This window comes from Phalacrocorax aristotelis, chromosome 17, assembly GCF_949628215.1.
Source record: "Phalacrocorax aristotelis chromosome 17, bGulAri2.1, whole genome shotgun sequence".
In the NCBI taxonomy this organism is placed as follows: Eukaryota; Metazoa; Chordata; class Aves; order Suliformes; family Phalacrocoracidae; genus Phalacrocorax; species Phalacrocorax aristotelis.
This window is the reverse complement of record NC_134292.1, coordinates 7,319,593-7,339,224: the sequence shown is the minus strand read 5'-3', so window position 1 is coordinate 7,339,224 and position 19,632 is coordinate 7,319,593. Positions and strand designations below refer to the sequence as shown.

At 44.1% G+C, this 19,632-nt stretch overlaps 1 protein-coding gene across 4 annotated transcripts in view; it reads right to left on the bottom strand.

Moving 5' to 3' along the window:
* The window catches only part of FUBP3 (far upstream element binding protein 3), a 40,793-nt gene extending 21,421 nt beyond the window's left edge, over nt 1–19,372 (bottom strand). Inside the window, exons 1-7 of one of the 4 annotated variants that reach the window (XM_075112657.1) lie at nt 19,201–19,372; nt 12,213–12,318; nt 5,920–5,970; nt 5,407–5,440; nt 3,491–3,540; nt 1,810–1,881; nt 1,059–1,116 (exon numbers count right to left, since the gene is read on the bottom strand). In XM_075112657.1, the coding sequence (XP_074968758.1) occupies nt 1,059–1,116; nt 1,810–1,881; nt 3,491–3,540; nt 5,407–5,440; nt 5,920–5,970; nt 12,213–12,318; nt 19,201–19,287 (458 nt within the window). In that variant the 5' untranslated portion in view covers nt 19,288–19,372. The remainder of the gene's footprint in view (nt 1–1,058; nt 1,117–1,809; nt 1,882–3,490; nt 3,541–5,406; nt 5,441–5,919; nt 5,971–12,212; nt 12,319–19,200) is intronic. The other 3 variants (XM_075112653.1, XM_075112654.1, XM_075112656.1) reach the window with 3 other exon arrangements.
* Nucleotides 19,373–19,632: the final 260 nt, after the last annotated feature.

Sequence of the window (19,632 nt, the reverse complement as noted above, 5' to 3'; positions counted from 1 at the left end):
AGGCATCCCAGCTTTTTAATATTTCGCTCTTGTTCTGAAATATCCTTTGCTAAAGGGGGAAAAGCACTTCAATATCAGCAAGAATACATTGCCTGCCCTATAATGTGAGCTTGCCAATTATATTTATTCTGGCTCACTGCTTGCAGCATTATGGCAGAATAAGGAGATTTAAGTACCTTTAGATCTCTTAGGAATGGAAGAATGATGAGTGTCTCTCTTTAGAAAGACAGTCTTTGCGCCCATGTATTTTCACTATCAAATGCAACTCAAAGATTTCCAGATGGATTTTAAAAAACCCACCTACCCAAAGGCTGGGGAGAGAAAGAGCAGCTCCATATGTTAAGTGTGTTCCTGTAAGCCTGAGGATCCTGGATCCAGTTCCAGCAGGAGGTCCTCAACTGGTTTGTGAGAGTCTCAAACTCAGCTCCTGGGAAGGGGGAGGGAGGAAACACTGTCCCTAAAGTTTCTATACGTCTAAAGAGTAGAAACCCCTGCTGGCTGGCCACGTGTCTCTACCATGCAGGGATCAGAATTCAAGACTTTGGTTCAGTCCTTTGCTTCTTGTTGGCAGCAATGCAGAGGCAAGCACACCCATGGGCCTCATGCTGCTCTGCAACAACACCAACACCTCCAGATTATTCTGGAGTGGCACCGACAGGCTTTGGAGGCCTCATGCAGCCCTTCTTCAGCTGGAAGGATGGTCATCTCAATAGGAGTAGGGAAGCGAAGGGGAGAAGAGAAGTGCCCTTCAACAGCTTAGCTCAGTATCCTGGAAAGCTGCAGTTAGAAAACTGCATCCTAGGTGCCCTAAGAGCAACCTTGCCCTGCGGAGGGGAATTCGACGGAATTTCTGCAGAGGGTTCAAACTGCAACTGAAAAAAAGCCTTTGAGGTGCACAGTTTAAAGCATCAGACCAAGAGGTTCTATGCTCCAGAGACCCTCAAGTTTCTCTAGGCCAATATTTGCTGGTGTGGCTAACCAAGTAGCACCACTGACAGAGCACAGCATTAGGGAGAAGAGAGAGAAGGAGAAAGGAAAGAAATTAAACCAGAACTCACTCAATGCTCTCTGGCGTCCCAGTGAGTACACAGGGCCTCTCAGGCATCCCACCACTGTCTAAAAAGGAAACAAGGACAATTTTAATACATGGAATTAAAAAAAGGCAGTTGTTTCAGTAACTATCCAGCAGTAATGGAAGCACTGCCCCCCTGGCACAGAGAGCACATTAATGAATTCAAAGACATCCAGGGTCAACATATTTTAAATGGTTTGCTGGGTATCTGGAGTCTTTTAAAGCATTCCCCACCAATTAAAGGGAGGGGTGAGAACTTGATTACAGTTTGCTGATTATATTAATCAACAGTTTCCTGTACAGCCCTGTAGTACAGTCTTCCCCAAAACTACCACAGAATGGATGGTCCAATTTTTTCAGTGCAAGTTAGTTGTATGAAGAGCTGCTGCCAGGAGTTCAAGCTGACCAGATAATAAGAGACAAACGGCAGAGCTGAGCAAAGCGGTACCTCTGGGACAAAACTCAACAGCTGCAATTTCAGGTCTAAGTACAACACGGATTGTCCATTTGCACTGTACCCATCCACTGGTTGAAGACAGTTCCTTAATTGTTTCACTCCCCAACCCACCTGACAAACCTGTTTTCTGTGCTAGTCGGGAGGTCAATCCCACAACAGCTCTCCTATATCAGTTGTTAACGGTGGTAACACACCATGAGCATGGCAAGGCGCCTGATCTAATGGACACAACATCCTTCAATATTAAAACCTGCCACTCGCCATACAAAGAGGCTCTTACCTGGAGCAATTTGAATTTTGCAGCCAGACTCTGCCTGAATCCGTGAGATCTGTTCACCTCCCCTGCCGATTACTGAAACAAGTTCAAAAAGCGTCAGAACATACCATTTTTCTGAGTAACTGCAGAGCACCTTCCCCCTTTCACTCCGCTGCAGCTATCTATAAAGAAACAGTTTGACTCCAGGATTGCAGAAGAGGCATCCACAGCATGACCAAATTTATCATAGTACAAAAACATTAAGGTACTGCTGAAAGTTATTCTGTTTGCTTGGAAAACCAAAACAAGCCAAAAAAAGTCTCTCTCATACTTGAATGGAAATAAATAGCATGCAAGAAATAAGGGACTAGTTTGAGTGCTGCTAGAAGAGTATATCTTGTTCAGTCTGAACCAATAAACCAGTTATTTGGGGTACTAAAAAAGGCAAAGACTTTTGCCTTCATTTCTTTAAAATTTGTATTTTACTACCTCTTTTCAAAAGACATACTATTTGGCTGGTCTGCACTCAGAAGAAACTGCTACATACTGAAATGGTCTATCAAACCTTCAGTGAAAACAAATACCTATCTCCCTTAACTCTGAGTCAGCACATTGTTGTTCAACAACAAGACATACTGGGAAGCGACTATGTGCCAATCACCATTCATATCCTTCCCAGACTGCAAAAAAGAGCAAAACTGTCAAGTCAAACAGGTATGCCTGGCTCAGGATGCTCCCGCAGAAGCATCTCTCAGCTGTGGGCTTGCCATCTCCCTGCATCTGCCTGCCCCTGAAACAGGACTGGGTTTAACACGCAGGTGATGCACCAACAGAGCATGCAGGCTCTGCTCTCACAGAGCTGAGGCATCCCTCCAATGCCCCCCCACACGCGTGGTACCAGGACTGATAAATGAGGAGGTCTGGCAGGAGGAGTGTGAGCGTCGTCTTTGCAGGAATTTGAGTTACAGTTTTACAGTGTCTTTACATTTGGGTCAAAACTTCATGCACTGAGGGGTAATTATCATGGCCTGTTATTTTCCTTTTTACTCTTCGTATATCAAATTGGAAGAGATACATGAAGATCTAGCAGTGGAAGAGTCAATGCAATCACTGTAGCAACACAATAGCAGGAGGTGCCATTGAAAGCAAGAGTAATGATCATCAAGAGGAAGAGAGAAATTAGGATCCAACTTGAAAGAGGACAGTATCAGGAATGCAAATCTAGGAAAAATTCTCATCCGAGCAATGCATGCTTGTTGTGTTTCCCTGCAGCAAATGTATAAGAGATTTATAACTCTGTTTAACTTGCCTTGAATCAATTCTTATTTTAACATTTAAACTTTGTCTTCCTCCTGCACCTCTCACAGTTTTGCATACTCAAAGGACGTAAAATGTTTCAATGATGGGAAATAAATTCACTTTTAACTTGTTTATGACTATGCTAGTGGGAATTTAAAGGAGAGAATAACTAAAACTCTCAGTAACCTGTACTACTCCGTCTTGTTCTTATTACCAGGACACCAAGCTTCTCCATCCAAATTGCACCCAGATTTTAAACACAGTTCATCTGGTCCCCATGAAGACAGCATTAGACAAGGCTTATCCAAGACTAGCAAGCACAAAAACCATGAGCGTGTCAGAATAAACAGCATTCCTGCACAGAAGACATGTCAAGAAACAGATCAAAAGCATCCAAGGTACTTACTAAATCCAACCATTTTATCAGGCACTTTGAACTCTTCTGTTATTACAGCCCTAAAAAAAAAAGGAAGATAAAAATAATCAAATAGTCACTACAAAGAACAATCTGGAAGCCAACAATTTCCATGCTGTAGAAACCAGGCACAGCATAATGCTTTTGCACACACAAGTAAACACTACATCCCAAAACAAATGATTTTGTAAGAGACCTCTCATGGACACTTCATTTCTCCTATGCTGGATACATTTCCAGCCTACTCTCCATTATCTTCAATGGACCTGACAGAACCATCTCTTTTTGTCATTCTTGCTCCAGACAGATTTAACAGAGTAACGGCAAAGTTTCTTTAATATTTAGGACTGTGGCTTGTAGGGTCTAAGCTGATATGAACATCCCCTCTGATATTCAGATTCTTTTTTTTTGCCTGCTTGTCCTTATCATTCTTTTCCTTGGAATTTATAAAAGCTGTCTTCAATTATCCTTTGAAGTCTCACTACCTCAAGACTTCCACATCTATTGCTCCTTGGACTTTTTCAATGTGTCTCTGCCTCAAAACATAGCACCCAAAGCAATTTCCTAAGACCTGACCACAGTCAAGTAGAAAGGAATTACATTGGATGGTTCTTTGCTTCGCCGTCTCTATTTTATAGAAAATACAATGCAACAAATACGGAATTTGCAAACTCCATATAATTAGATATGTGCTATATACAATTTGTTCAGCAATCTCAAAAGCAATGCAACACCTGCACAGTAAGTTCAATGCAGGTTTTGTGGTGAGGTATATTAAAATCTTCCCATTTTTTGCTTTATATCAGTTAGGGTAGGTATAAAATACACATTAGACTTTACCAGCTAACCTGCAGATAAAGTACTCTTCACTGTCCTGAGGCTCACCAGTGGAGATGCAAAACCAAACAGTGTCATCCATACCCGCAACACAACAGGGAGGTTCAGAATTACCAGTGTTTTAACCTGGAATAAACCCAGTCTGTTGCCAAAATGTGTTATCCTGCATCATTTGTTAACCACCCCGTGCTGGAGGAACAGTTGCAGCTGGACAAAGAAGCTAACCTAGCAGAAAACCAAGCACCAAAACCAGAAAGAAACCATTTCAGGCTTTTCAGTCTATTCAATTGCCTGCAGTAGCATCACTCCCGGCAGAAGAGAGGTGGCAGGTAGCAGCACGGCAAACAATGCTGTCGCCCTTCTCTGTGCTGCCTAGCTTGACGTTAGCTTTAACCTACCCTTTAGAAGCTGAAGGTCTTTATGTATATTGCTTGTGCTTTCTGCTAAGGGCCTCAACAAACAGCTGGTGATGATGGAAATGCACTACTATTAGCTCAAAGGTGAATCCAGCTTTAGAAATGCCCTCCCCTTCCTACTCAAAACAAGACAGTCAACTCCTTAAGGACAGGATTCAAGAAAAACTGAGAATTTTACTTTTGTATTGTACTTTTACTGGTACTTAGATGCTAAGGCATGCTGCACAACAACTTATACCTGCTTCAGTCTCCCACAACCATCTTTGACAAGGGAGTCATCCCAGGTCACATTACACCAACAAAACTAAAATAAAAAAATCTACCTGCCCATTTAGTACTTCCAACTTCTGTCAAAATGCCAGAGCTTTTTTAATTTTTTCTTACTACTCCGCCACAGGGCAGGGGAAGGGAGGAGAGAGAATCTATTCTGCTGGGTCCTGCAGATTTTCAGGAACCAAATCCAAGTTTCACATCAACTCTTCTTCATCACAACAGCCAGCCTTAAAGGGTTAGCAGAAACCCCAGCCTGGAAAAAACCTAAGCTGACGTTTTCTCCACATTCTCAACCTCTGACTTCCTAACACTGCTACAGATGGTGGATCAATAAACAATTAGAATTGATCAATAAATAATAAAACATAACCCACTGCTTACCTTTGATGTACCAGGGCCCCTAACTGGTTACCTACTGTGGCAGAGAGAGAAAAAAGGAAAAAAATCAAAGCATTAGCACGGATAAACTAACTTCATCCCTACAGAAAAAGAGTTCTTACCATTTCATCAAAAAAAGAAAGAAAAGCAAAACAGTAATTTAGGTTCAGTGGCTGAAATGAATGTGTTATGTGGTACAAAACAGGAGGGGATTTCTTGATCAACACACACCATAACCCAGTGTCCAGCTGAACACAGGATAGGGAATTGATCTGCGTCTCCCCATGCTGAGAGTCATGGGAGAAAATCCAGCCTGCCCAAATCCAAATCCCTGCAACTAACCTCCCCCTTCCCAAATTAAGCCCGAAGTAGTAAAAAAAGGAAAAAAAGGGGGGAGGGAGGGGAGGAGAGGAGAAATTTCAAGCAGACTGGTGTGTATTAAATAACAAAAATAAAAGCTGAGCAGACCCAGAGACTTAGGCTAGGCGAAAAGCATTAACGACTGCTTGCACATACTTCTTTCTGTGTCTCTTATCTGTGCACCATGGAGCCCACTTACACGGAGACCTGTTAAAGGAATAGGTCTGTTAAGTAACCTTGTGGCACCCAAACAGTTTTTTTTTTTTTTTAAAAAAAAACCCACCACGTTTTACTGAACACACACATTCCAGGCATATCTGCGATGTTAGCTGGTGGTCCATTTATGATTAGCAGTTATCTCCCCAGCTGACAACCCTCAGATTTCTCCCCCCCCCCCCGATTAGATCTTTCTTCCAAATGTTAATGGGGAAAATATCATTAGACCAACACATGCAAAGTGGGAACACATGCCCTGCTGGGCTTCCTACTGGACTTTGCCTGCAGCAAACCAGCTAAAAACCAGACCATTTGGTCCTAACAACCAGTTGAAAGATTATACTGCATGCCTGGAGGGCACAAGTAGCCAAACAAATGAAACAGGCCAATATGTGAGCTGTGATAATAAAGGTGCCGTTTCAAACTACTTTGCAGCAACCTGCCGTTCTTTGACCGGAAATAAACTGGCAATCAGCTGGCAGGGCTAGAAAGCGGATGCATCCCACACACTCTAAATCCAGTATAAAAATGCATAAAGTTTATGGCCAAACAGTTTACTCAAATAAAATAGACAAAGAGAGTCAATACTGTATTTCTGCTGCGTGTCAATACCTTCCACAATAGTTCAGGACCAAAATATCGACAGCATATATATTTTATTACTCTCCCCAGCTCAGTGATAAGACAACTGCTGCGTTATTGACTCCGTTAGATTTGTCTTTGCATATTCTCACCCTGAATATAAAAAGCTCTAGTTTGATAACTATCAATACTGCAGTCGAAAAAGGTGGGTGATGTAATGGGGAATATTTGCTCTAGCTGATAAGCTACTACCGCAGAGCTGGGCAAATATGACCAAATTCAGAGTCTCGCCATCTTGCCCCAAACTGCGCTCCAAATATTTTTACCATGCGCAATAGGTCTGGTGGCTCTTGCTGCAGTATGGGATTGCCCTTGCCAGGGACCCGGCCACTTGTTACCCCAAGATCCCAGAAAGAGTGGTCTTAACACTACAAGGCTGTATTTAAATATCCACTTCTCATTTCAATTCACCGTAACAGCTCTCTTAGCAGTCTGTTCCACTGCAGCCGCTGCCCACAAATTATGAGACAGATACACATCCTATAATCAACTCCCGAAGTTCAGGCAAGGAACGCAAGAGCCTTCATTTTGTAACACAATCCTACACTTGAAAAAGACAACTTCTTAGGGGAAAAACTACAGAGCACAAGAAGTTCAATCAGTCAGGGAAATAACGCTTTAGGTATATATAACAATGTCTCCAACCCATTCCAAGTACTATACAAACATAATAAGCCATTCACCACCCCAGGCAGATATCAGCCTTCCTGTATATTTATTGTATAAATTAGTTTAAAATATTAAGCCACAATAACTTATGTGCAAGATCATTCCTTCCACATTTCACAGACAGCCTCTCCATGAGCTGAGATCGAAGGCAGATGGAGAGAACAGGGAGCGGTTTACAGGGTGTCAGTTATGATTTCTCTGTTTTGGGAGGAAAAGAGAAACAACTTGGTTCCCGGTTCCAACAACCTAACGGCCCATTCCTTCTCCAATATACCGATTTTGCTCTGAACAACAGGGACTAATAGAGAGACAGGGCTGGGGCAGACTGTGCTCGCTGCAGCACCAAAAGCTGATGTTGTGCTCCACCATCTCCCTCTTCACGCCAGGGAGGGAACTGAACTCTGACAAGCCACGTACATATTTCCCCCTTTTACATCCATTGAGTACAATTTAACTGTAACTGCACTCATTTTACTGCAAAGAAGGAAAAACACTGAATAAAATCAGCACAATTTCCTATTAATGGCACCTGCTGGTTGATAACTCTTCACTCTGCTTTAGGCTTCACCTTAACTGAATTCTACCTAACAGACACTCAAAACAAATGTGGATTTTTTTCCACCCCATAAAACAGAGCAGCGCCTCCCACTAAATTAATGAGCATGATGGGAATATCCAATCTCGTCAAGAATATCTTCATGGCTAGAATAAAATCAGAGCGACGCATCTCCTGGACAGCAGTGGAACAGGGTTGCATTTCAACCTTTTGAATGAAAATGGATCATAACTTTTAGAAAGCTACAAGGAAAACATTAGCTACCCTAATTCTTCATCATTAAATATTGCTAGGTTTTTCTTTAATTAAACGGTCAGAATCTAACAAGTTTTGTGTCTGCCTTCACTGCAAATCTTTATAGGCTTTTTTTCCCCTCCCTTAAACTGCTTTATTTAAAAAATGGTGATCTGTAAAGTTGAGATCTGAAGAACATTGGGATTTTGCATATGACACTAAACCTTTTGCCAAGAGATGGGGACTTTTGCCCTGGTCCTACTGCTGCTACATATGTGTCAAGGAGCATCATTACTAACCTACATCATCAGTACGACAGGGCTAAGATTTCCTTCTGCCCATTGCTATTTTCATTGAAAACATGTTAGAGCAAAAGAATAAAGTACTCTGTACAAGAGGATCGTGTTGTGTTTCAGCGCCTTGGCTCTACTGCAGTTAAGTTTTATTACACCAGAACGAGCCATCTTCATATATGTATGCACCACAGAAGCTTGGGGAAGGCAGGGGGTGGAGATAGGGGCGTGTGAAGCTTCTCCAAGGTCTCTCATAATTGTTTCCCCAGACTCAAAGGATGCCCCAGCCTTCAGCTGCAACACTGCTGCTCAACCCTACATGCATCACTGGAAACTTCTTCAAAGCAGTTCAAAACAGGGCCAACAAAGGCAAGCGTTCCGGCAACCAGTCTCTTTCCAGCAGACAAGATCCCTGCTTCCTTTGAAAAAGGCTGTTTCTTGAAGGATTATTTAGCATTAAATAAACTTATTAAATTGTGCTGGTAATTAGAGGGACCCATTAATTAGAATGGAGGCCAGGAGCAGCCGTTGGCCATTAACAGGAGGGCTGGGATCTATCCTCAGCAGCAAGCCACAAGCAAGATGCCACCAGGTCTCTGCAGCTCAGAGCTAACCTCGTCTCTAGTGCTCGCCTTCGCTGAGGAACATTAACTGCTGCAAGTGGCCATATAAATGCCGGCTATGACTTACTGTGAGCAATACAAATAAACCTCATCTCCTCCCTGCACTATAGCGATTTGCAGGATTACTTTAAAGTTGTTTACAGAAAGGCGAAATAAAGAAGCCAGGGAAAAGAGAAATAATCAGTCTCAAGCTCCATCTAATACCAATAGGCCAGGTCACCAGGGCCAGCCCTAGCAGCTCTTCGTTTCAGGTGAAGGTTACATTGAGGGAAGTGCAAAAGGCACTCATACATTCTGGTTTCCAATATTATGACAAATCTATTTTTCCTAGAAATGCTCTCAAAGCAGCTGAATTTGTTTTGACCAGCACACTGTCACCCTGTCTTAGGACCACTTCCTAAGCCAACATCAATCAGCCACACCAGCAGCTGCTTACAAAAATGGACAGGCAGAATTAGATTTTTCTGAAAGACAGACAGTTTTCTTGTCACCTTAAATACTTCCCCTGAACCCAATTTTTTCAGGAGCATTAGGAACAGAAATAATTTTCTAACAGCTACAGGGGGACAAAGGAAGCAGTGAGAACTGCACCCAGCCGTGAACAGGCAGTATGCAGAAGTAAACAATCAAAAGATTTACCACCAGGTTTGTTTCCAAGCTATCCAGAGCAGCAGAATGTATCCAAGCCCCCATGCTCTAAAATTTCTAGAGCATGCGCTAACAATATAAAAAAATTGCTTCTTGACAACGGCTCCAAACTTTGTGGTTCACAAACAAGCAGAAAATGGAGAAAAGTGTGGGCATGCAATCCCCAACATCCCTTGTTCGCAGCTAACGGAGTACTAAAAGATCACCCAAATGGGAAGTGCTTTCCTAATTTAAGTGTCCTATTAAAAGCAACTGCCATCTTCCAGATGCCTACAGCCAAAGCTGCATTACAGACTTTTAATGCCATGGCAGCAAGAGCAGGTAGCCTAAGACTGACTAAGGTATGGATCATACCATCAACTACTACAGAGCAAGATGCACTCGCTGCTTCAGGAATTCCTGTGCCAGGCTGCAGTTCTGGGTATGCAGTTAAAGAGCAGCACAGGAGAATCACACAATTAGGTGGGGAACTCATCACATAATTTTATTTCAGTACAGGATTTACTAATGCCATTAGAAATAAAACCCAAGATAACCAAAGCTGAAAGAAGCAATACAACGCTTGCTCTTACCCTTACAATTTTGTTTTCTTCACAAAATTCCAGCCCTTTAAAATATTACTTCTATCATTTCTCTTCTCCTCTAGGATCTCACAGATCAGATTTTTGGGAAGGGGGTTGGACAAAGTTATAACATGTACAGATGTATGTGAAGAACCCAAGGGCAAATACAGCACTTGGAGCTACTTTAAAAACAGTTACAAACAAAACCCAGTGCTGAACAAGCACCCAGGGTGAGCAAACACCTGTAGATCTTTACATCAGCAGAACAACTCAGGGGTACTGTCACTCTGGAAGGCTCTCCCGGGAGCAATCCCTGCTCCATGGAGCTATCTATCACAGCACAAGAAACCAGCAGTAACGTACATTTATAGACTCCAACTGTATTGACACGGTTTGTGTCAACACAAATAACGCTCAGCAAGTAATAGGGCTCACCAGTAAAAGTTTAAGTACAAAGTCTAACTTGCGCAGTCATTAAGTGCTACGAACATTTCACAAGTTCATAAAAACCCGTTTTGTCAAGAGGTCAGATTTCTCAGTTCAGTCTGATGAATCAATGAAAAAACTAATGTTATGAATGACTAACTCCTAGAAGGCTACTTTTATTCTTTTTCACATACAGCCACAGCTCAAAGTTGTTCAGGATCCTTCAATGTTCAATGTGCAGGCTGTTCTTCAATGCTGAACAGCCTGCTTGAGATCCGAGCACCTTTCCATATAGAAACCACCACATACCAGTAATGCCAGGCCTCTGGCTCCTCATAGACATAGTTATGCTCCAGCCTGAGAAATAAGGTGCAGGGGCTCACCCAGATAAACCCATTCTTTCCTGAAACACCAAACCAAAGGTGCAGCAACTACTTGCTCAAACAGAGCCAACGCCACAGAACAAAGTGCGCTGTGGCATGTGTTTAGAAAACAGTAATGTTAGCAAGCCAGAGGCTCCACATGAAAGAAACTTCTCCCCGTGCTCCAGCACGTTTTCTTCACAATGACAAGCAGTATTTTCAGCCTTTGCATCAGACAAAAAGTTATTTTCAAAACTAAGTGCTAGGCAGCAGCTTTGCTTATCTCCTCAGTACTCCTGAATGTATCTCTGGGGGAGAGAATCACCCTGCAGGGCTACCTCTGTCAATAAAAATACTAGAGGGAATAGGAAGACACAGCCATGTTTTTTTTTATAACCAACCACAGGAAAAGGTGAGCTCTTTGCATCCATACAGCAGCATACAATACAGTTTAAACACTTCTTGTAACAGTACACATCATTAGACTTGTAAAAAAGAAAACACCTATTCTAACATTTTGTTTATTCCCACCAAAGATGAGGAACCAATAACTTAATACTGTATGAAAGTGTTACAAATAATTCATGACAGCTACCAGATACGGTCCCCCCAGCTAATTATTCTTTGGCCGTGGCCAGTGTTAAATGCTTCAGAGATTTAAGAATCCTCAGAGAATAATGATGAAAAAAGCTAAGCCTAATATGGGAAATTTCCTTCCAACCTGTGTGTCAACTTACATCAACACCCTTTCTGCTTAAAATTCGTGTACAAAGGAATCAGAACTCTTGACAGCAACTCAGCTACTGTACTGTGACCACTGCTACACACGGAAAGGAGCATGTGTCCCTATACACTGCCTGCTCTCACAAAACAAGGGTCATCAGGGAAGAACAGCTCTAGTACATACATCTGGTGCTCCACACATGGGCTCCAGCACAGTTCCAATAAGCACATCCTCCTCCCTCTCTCCCCGCAACTACCACAGATCAAGGTTTAAATTACAGAGCTCATTCGCTAATTCCCAAAGTTCATGAACTAAGAAGGAATTGCCTCACGTTAATAATGCTAATGCCTAGGAGCCCTGTGCTATCTAGATAAGAATAAACAACACAGGGAATCTTGTATAAAGTTCCTATATGCAGAAAGATGCATTGATTTCTGTCCTTAAAGCAGACAACTGCCTCCATAGATGAATTGACTAATTGCAGCCAGCTTACCTCCATCATCCAGGGGCCGTTTCTGCACTCCATAACCGTAGACTGATGGGTCCACAAGTGCTGTGGAATTATTCAAGTGAGGAATATCTCCAATTTTAGCAGCAATCTATAAAAACGGGATAAAAGCATGATTAGCATACCCGAAGTTTCAACCACTGCAGCTAAACACTCTTTCCTCCAATAAGGCACATACACCAGTCCAACCTTCTCTCAGCTATTGTCTATACAGGTGGCTTTACAACAGTTCAAGGCAGCAGTGCTTCATCTGTAAAGCAAACAGTTTTCTGCTTGCTCCTGATATTTGTTTAATTAAGATCACATTCACCCAGTTCCTCTTCCTGATCACAAGTGGGATTTACTCCCTGGACACTATATTCAGGCTTCTTCACTCAATGGACAGCTGACAAGCTAAGCCTTGTGAAGAAGAGAGTTAAGCAAGCTCCCTAACTTTGTTCCGGAGAAGCTGCCACCACCATGGCCATGTAGGAGGACACATGCTTCCTCCTGCTTCCTATTATGCGTACTTGCACATCAGTGGGGGGGCGCGGAGGGAGAAGAATGTGAAAATACACAGCAGGACAGGTTTGGGAACTCTTTGTCGAAGAGATTGGATCACCCTGTATTTACTGTATGAAGGATAAGCCCCATATCTATATATACACACACCTATATATAAGGCAAAGTATTAGCCCAGAATTAGTTTCCATTTCTTGCAGTGGTCAATACAGCACAAACACAGCTAACACTGCCTGTGCCTCTGCTTCCATCCCTTACAGAGGATAACAGCCATTCCCTGCCAATCTGGGATGCAAGGATGTTTACAGGAAGAGGAGACAGCCAGGTATGGCAGTAAGGGGACTAAGGTAAGCAAATAAAACTAGGTGAAAGACCTAGCCGCCACTTAATAAAAGTGAAAAGTTAAGCTTGTCTCTAATGTCATTTGGGAGACATTTATCCAGATGGATGCTGACTGAAGCAAGCTCTTTCACCTGCCCTCCAAGCTAACTGATGTAAGCCCACTCTAGAAACATATACGTGCATTACTTTGGCACTGCACCCCCATTATTACCCCCTTCAGGGACAGGCAAATGGCGGTCTCGCAGCACCCCATGCCTACATAAAGTACTTTGCTATAATAAGCAAGTGCAGAACAAGGTAGTTACAGAACAGGTGTAAAGCACAGTCTATTCTACAGCGTTTGCTTCCTTTTCCAGCAAAAAGAAAATCATTGAATAGGATCTTTACTAGGAGTCTGATCTCACTCTATTATAGCTGGGATTTCACCAGAGAATAAGCAACAGGAACAGATGAAAGAGCATTTTACACAGGTATACTTTAAATAAGACAAGGGCAAATGACAAATATCACTAAAGCTGTTTCTAAAATTTGAGTTTTACTGCAACAGAAAGACACCTACAGTAACTCTGGTTGTTGACGCTATCGGCTGCTGCAGTGGAATAAACAACTGCCCAAGATTCAGAATCACAGGGTACTGGGAAAAAAAAAGCTATTTGAAATAATCTTGAAAGACTGAGGGCACTGCTTTTCAGAAGAGAACAGAAAACATTCTCTTCAATGCCTTGCATGAAAAGGCTCCAAGTTTTGACCATTTTCTTCTCATAGACCATTCCCTCCTGTCTTCCTCTACAAAGTCAACAACTTTGTCATGTCAGAAATTCCAGGAGCTAAAGAATGAAGTCTTCCTGCAGGACCAGCACAGTGATCATGTAGCAAAGGTTTGATGACAAGCACCTTGTATATCAACATCTCCAAAAACTAATAAGCCCATAGAAATCTGATTCCAAACGCGTTAACACAGACTACCCCCTGCCCACTCCATACTAGGGAGTGCCAGCTGATGCCCTGGTTTTTTGTTGAAAACTGTACTGCATCTGTGGTTCCAGCCCTTTGCCCTTATATTTGGGATGCAGAGCATTTTAATAAAGGTACAAACAGCACAGATATTTCCTGACTACTTCAATGCTGAAAAATAAATTTAAAATAAATTTAAAAACATATCTTATAAGAATCTATTAACAGCTTTCACATATAACTTACAAACGAATGCCCAAAGGAACAGCGTCAGGTACAGCATACCCTAGCATGGTTTGGAACCTTTGCTTTTAACATGCCCTTTAGGAATTCTTTTTCTGTAGTTATTTATTTGAAAAAAATCTGTAAGTTGTGGAAACTGCTAGCTTTGGAGCTGAAATCACACACACACCAGACTCACGGGAAAGAAGAAAATAGTCTATAGATAGCAGAAGGTGGCCTACAAGAGGAAGCTAGCATGAAGCACAAAGGTGTGCATGAACAGATCACCAGCACTAAGGCTGCCTGCTCCGAAAGCAGGAGAGTTTTGCAAACCCCCACCCATATGCTTAGTACGCAATTATCACCCTGGCACAGAACCCTCCAAGTAAAGGGCAAAATAAGAGAGTCAAGGCAATTTTTACATTATCAGTTTTGGGGCTATTTTCCTCTTTTTTTTTTCCCCCTGCTGTATTTAAACTTGCACCCTTATCTCTAAAGCCTCCCAGCTGCCACCAGATTACAGGCAGACAACATACCACCTCACTACAGCAGGAAAAAAATACCCTGTAAAATTAAGAGTTCAGCTTTAAGTAGACGTAGCAGTTTAAATACATTTTAACTTCTTATGTTCAACTTAGAATGGGAACTTCAGTTTTTACTATAGCTCCAGCAGGGAGATAAGCACAGAAGTTGGAACACAGCAAAAGTAAGCAGACCCAGCCCTTATCTGACTAAATGACCTTGAGTAATGTACTGCTAGCCACTGCTTTTGTCCTGCTGTATCTCAGACTTAATTTTTCTTTTTCTTTTCTAACCCAACACATCCATTTTATTAAGCCCTGAAATACACTGGGAAAAAGCATCACTACCACAGAACCGTTTCTGCACCTAATTTTCCCAAAATAAAGCTCTCCAACAGACACTTTACAGGACACAGTACAAACCTGAGCTACAAATTGCACTGGTAAAGCCAAGAAAAAAACCAAACAAAATAACTCAAAGTTGTGTGAGGAATACATGTTTTCCTATACCTTGCACTTCTGTCCTCTTATACCTTTAACGCTTTTTAAAAACGGTGTAATACCAAAACACTTTTAAATATGAAGCTTATTTGTTCAGCACAGCAGGACTCAAACACCAATATCTGCAGAACTCAGCTTTCAAGAGAAAGGGCCTAGCTTCTGGGAAGAATCTCTCCATGCTGTCCTGCAAAAGAACAGCAACCGATAAAATCACCGATTCTAGGTGTTAGCAGGACATAAAACAATAAGACGCCGTCACCTGGCCCTTCTAGTACTCCTGCTACTCTTCCCAGTCACTAAGCAGCACACTCGAGTTTGCATGACAGACACTTCTCCAGAGCTCTGCAGGAAGTAGGGAAACCACGCACAACTGCTTAAGTTTCATGTCACAGGTGGTTTTCCTAACTACTAGAGTAATTGCAAAGCCCTAAAACAATTTGAGGATGATCTGAAAAAGTTCTCTGCAAGGGGATAAAGAAAAGTCAGTCTTAAGACCCCTCCATCCCCACAGAAATTAAAAGTTAGAGCCTGATAACAGAAAGGGATTTTAAACATACAGCCTGTTGACTCTGAGTAAGTCTCAGGATATTCATCAACTTTCGAGGTACCCAAGATGGCACACTACAGGCTTACCAAGCCACAGCCTTTCCTCTTCATAGCATTCCCGGACATTCAGATTCAGGCAGAACGTACAGCGGGTTACAAGAAGAATAGCACATGTATGAAGAGAGAACCAGTAAGTGCTGCAAACACACGCACTGTACTGAAAGTGATGCTGCCGAGAACAGGAGAGGGTGAGAACAAAGCAAGATGCTGTTTTGTCTTGACACCGTTAAGACTCAAGGACAGTCCCACAGAAGTCCATTTTTTTGTCCAAAGCACAAGCAGTTCTGCTCATTTTCTGATCCCACTACTCAAAAGGGGAGCAAACATCCACTCTCTCCCCCCACCCCAGAATGCCACAGAAAAGCCACCCTGCCTAGGAGCAGCCAGACAGACGGGCAGACCAGTCACCACCTATGATCCATAAACTAATCCACTCATTTGAGGCGTGGTGCAGAAGATGCAGGACAGACCATCTCAAAGCCCCTTGAAAAAGTAGGTTTTGATGCGTCTCAAATAGTTAATAGTCCACAAAAAATCCAAACAAGTCCAGCACAAATATCAAAAGCAACGTACAAGTAATTTCTTCCAAAGGTATTCCAGATTTCTTACTCGTATGTCATCTCACATCCCAGGGACTTGGAGGAATGCAGCTACTGTGATTGATCAGGAAAGTCTTTCCCATCTGAATTATTTAGATATTAATTACTAAGCACTGTATTCCACAGCCTGATTTTAATGTTATGGCTTTCATGAGAACAGAATTCAGTGAACTTGATTACTACTCTTAAGTGTAAGATTACACTTTGAAAGACTTCAAATGTCAAACAGGGATGCCACACCAACACACAAAGCAAGAACTATGATGGGATTTTTTCCCCTCTGTTCCTTCATTCCCTTAAAGCAGAAGTTATACTCAGAAAAGGCTACGGCATTGGCCAGAAACATTACAAAAGCTGACATCCACGTACCAGATCAGTATAATTCACGCAAATACAACATTAAACACACTCAGCAAAAGCTCTGCCATCTCCTCCAGAGAAGCATTAGGTGTAGCTGCCTTTACGCCCCACCTGAATCTCAGCTAGGAAGTTCCATGACAGATTGCTTCAGTGGTGAGGTAAATATCCATCCGCTGAGCAACAAAGAGCATCTTCATTCATGGTTGATAACAAGTCACCAGTGACAATTTAGTCCTGCCAAACTATGCAGAAGGCTACCTACTCCCTTACAGAGTTTACGGAACTAGATTAAATCAAGCACTTTTGCGGGGCAGGAGGGGGATATTTTAGCACTTGCCAATAATTCTTTTCATCCCGCAAATACTAATGGTGGCAGTGGTGGTAAATCACATTCAGCAGGCAGCACAGAACTCACTGCACAAAAATGTAAGCCGCTGCGCTCCCGTGAACACGTGCAGAGCACGCATTTCTCAACACATTTGTTTCCACTGTGAAAAGATAGCAGGAGGGTTGCTATGCCGCAGCGCCTGACCTAAAGTTGGCAGCTTGGAAGATGTTGAAATCTTCCAGATCAGACTAACTCAAATTGTGGTCTCACAGAAACCCAACACATTCTTTCATGCTTAATAAACTTAAGAGCAGCAAAATCAGAGTAAGTGAGCACAGCTAGGTTACAGAATTATTTAATATTCCATCTCCTCCACATGTGGGCTAGGGGGCCTCACAGATTCATCCTACAAACATGACGACAGCAACCACACAACACCAATTCGGATCAATTTTCAGTCAGTGCTGTTTTAGCCTAATACCGTCCGAGGCATCCTACTTTCACACTTAACCTGTTACCGATCAGGTGAGCAGTGCGTACTGTGGCGTTTTCAACATACTCACAAAATTACTTCAACAAGCTTCAACTTACCAGCAAATAATTATTTTCTTCTACATAAACAGGTTATCCAAAGATTATGCAACTGCTAACAGGCAATAATATTACCAGATATTCAACGAGATGTCTTTGCAATGAGAGGCCTTCGGTAGCAGACAACCGAGTCAAGACAAACACAGCTGCAATACCTCTCAAAACAACTGCATCACGTAGATAACCCTGGGGTAACAGCAAAGCTTTCGGACATCACGTACCATCAAGGCCACAGCGCTTTGTCAGCCACTGAGAAAAGCAATGCGTGGCCTCATCCGGGAGGCAGCTAACATGAAACTTGCCTACTGCAATACATATGCTGAGGCAGAAATCAACAACATTAGAGCAGACTAGCTTGTGATCTCCTCTGGGAAGGTGCAGGGTGTTCATCTAGAACAGTGAGCGCCTCTGTACAGTTCGCTGAAGACTGCACAGAACGTGGGCTTCTGACACTAATTCACAAGTGAGCTGCGAGCGACGGTAAGCCACTTAAGTTCCATTAGAGTGATCTCTTGAAAAGTCTTAGGGTCCAGCTTTGCTTCTTCAGAAGTTTCTCAGTGAAATGAGAAAAGCGAGTCTGGGCAACAGAAGGAGATTTCTCCCACCTGGCCTGTAACATTGGAAAGAATAAAATCAGGGTCTTTCAGTGCCAGTTTGGCTGCGGTCCTGGTATTTCGCTGATTTGCACCTCGTAAGGTGCAGTTACTAAGCACAAGTGGAACCTGTTCAGAGGTGGAATAAACGCCTGCAACAGGTACTGGAGAAGACACACGATGAACAGCCACAAGACCTGCACTGCTTGTAGCAACTTCTTGTTTCTGGAGCCACTGTCCACTAAGTGAGAAGAACACAAATATTGGGAATATCCTGTACTGAAGACAAGGGTGTTGACATCTGCTGCTCTGGGAGCTTTTACTCAAAGTTTCCATCTTATGTAAGCTCAGAGATTACTTTGGGGAGCACTCCCCTGCTTCCCAGGAGGGAATGCAAAGTTCCCCCTCTGCCAGGGCTCCTATTGATTAGTCTAACGCGCAATTAAGGCCTCGCTCAAAAAACGAGTTCACAGCAGCTCACACCCACCCACGGCGAAGCGCAAGACGACAGCTCCGCAGCCGAAGCTCCCGCAGGCTGCAGGCCGCCTCCCTCCCCGCAGAGCACCGTTTTTGCCGTGTCACAAGCTCCGGCCGCGGCTCCCACCGGAGGAAACCATCAGAGCGCGCCGCCGCCGCCACCGCCGCCGCCCCCCGGCCGCGCCCGCAGCCCCGAGCCCCGCCGCCCCCCGCAGGGGACAGCCCCGGAGCTCCCGAGAGAAGCCGCCAGCCGCGGCTTACAGGGAGAGGGGCTGCGGGGGCCGCGGCCCGGCCCCTCACGGCGGCTCCGCGCCCCGCCTCAGCCCCGCGGCCTAGCGGCGCCCCGCGGCCTCCTCCCGCCCCCCGGCCCGCGCCTACCTGCCGGACCCGGTGCAGAGCGTCGACGAACCCCTCGGGCTTGATCCCCACGGGCGCTGCGCTCTGCCCCTGCGCCAGCTCCGCCATGACACGCGCCCCGCGCCCGCCGCCGCCGTCCCGCCGCTCCGCCCGGGGACCCGCACCCGGAAAGGGAAAGAGCCCCCCGCTTCCGCCGGAAGTGGGGCGGAGTGGGCGGGGGCGCCGCCGCGGGGCGGGGATTGGGGGGGGGGCTCGCGCCGCACGTCACGGCCGCTCACGTGCCGGGGAGGGGGAGCGAGGGGTGAGGGGCGGGGCGAGGCTCTGCCACGCCCTGCGGGACCCCGCCACCCGCGACACACACCCCCCGCAAGGGGACGGCCGGGCTGTCCCGTCCCCGCCACACCGGCCCTGCCTGTGCCATCCCACCCCTCCCTGTGCCATCCCACCCCTGCC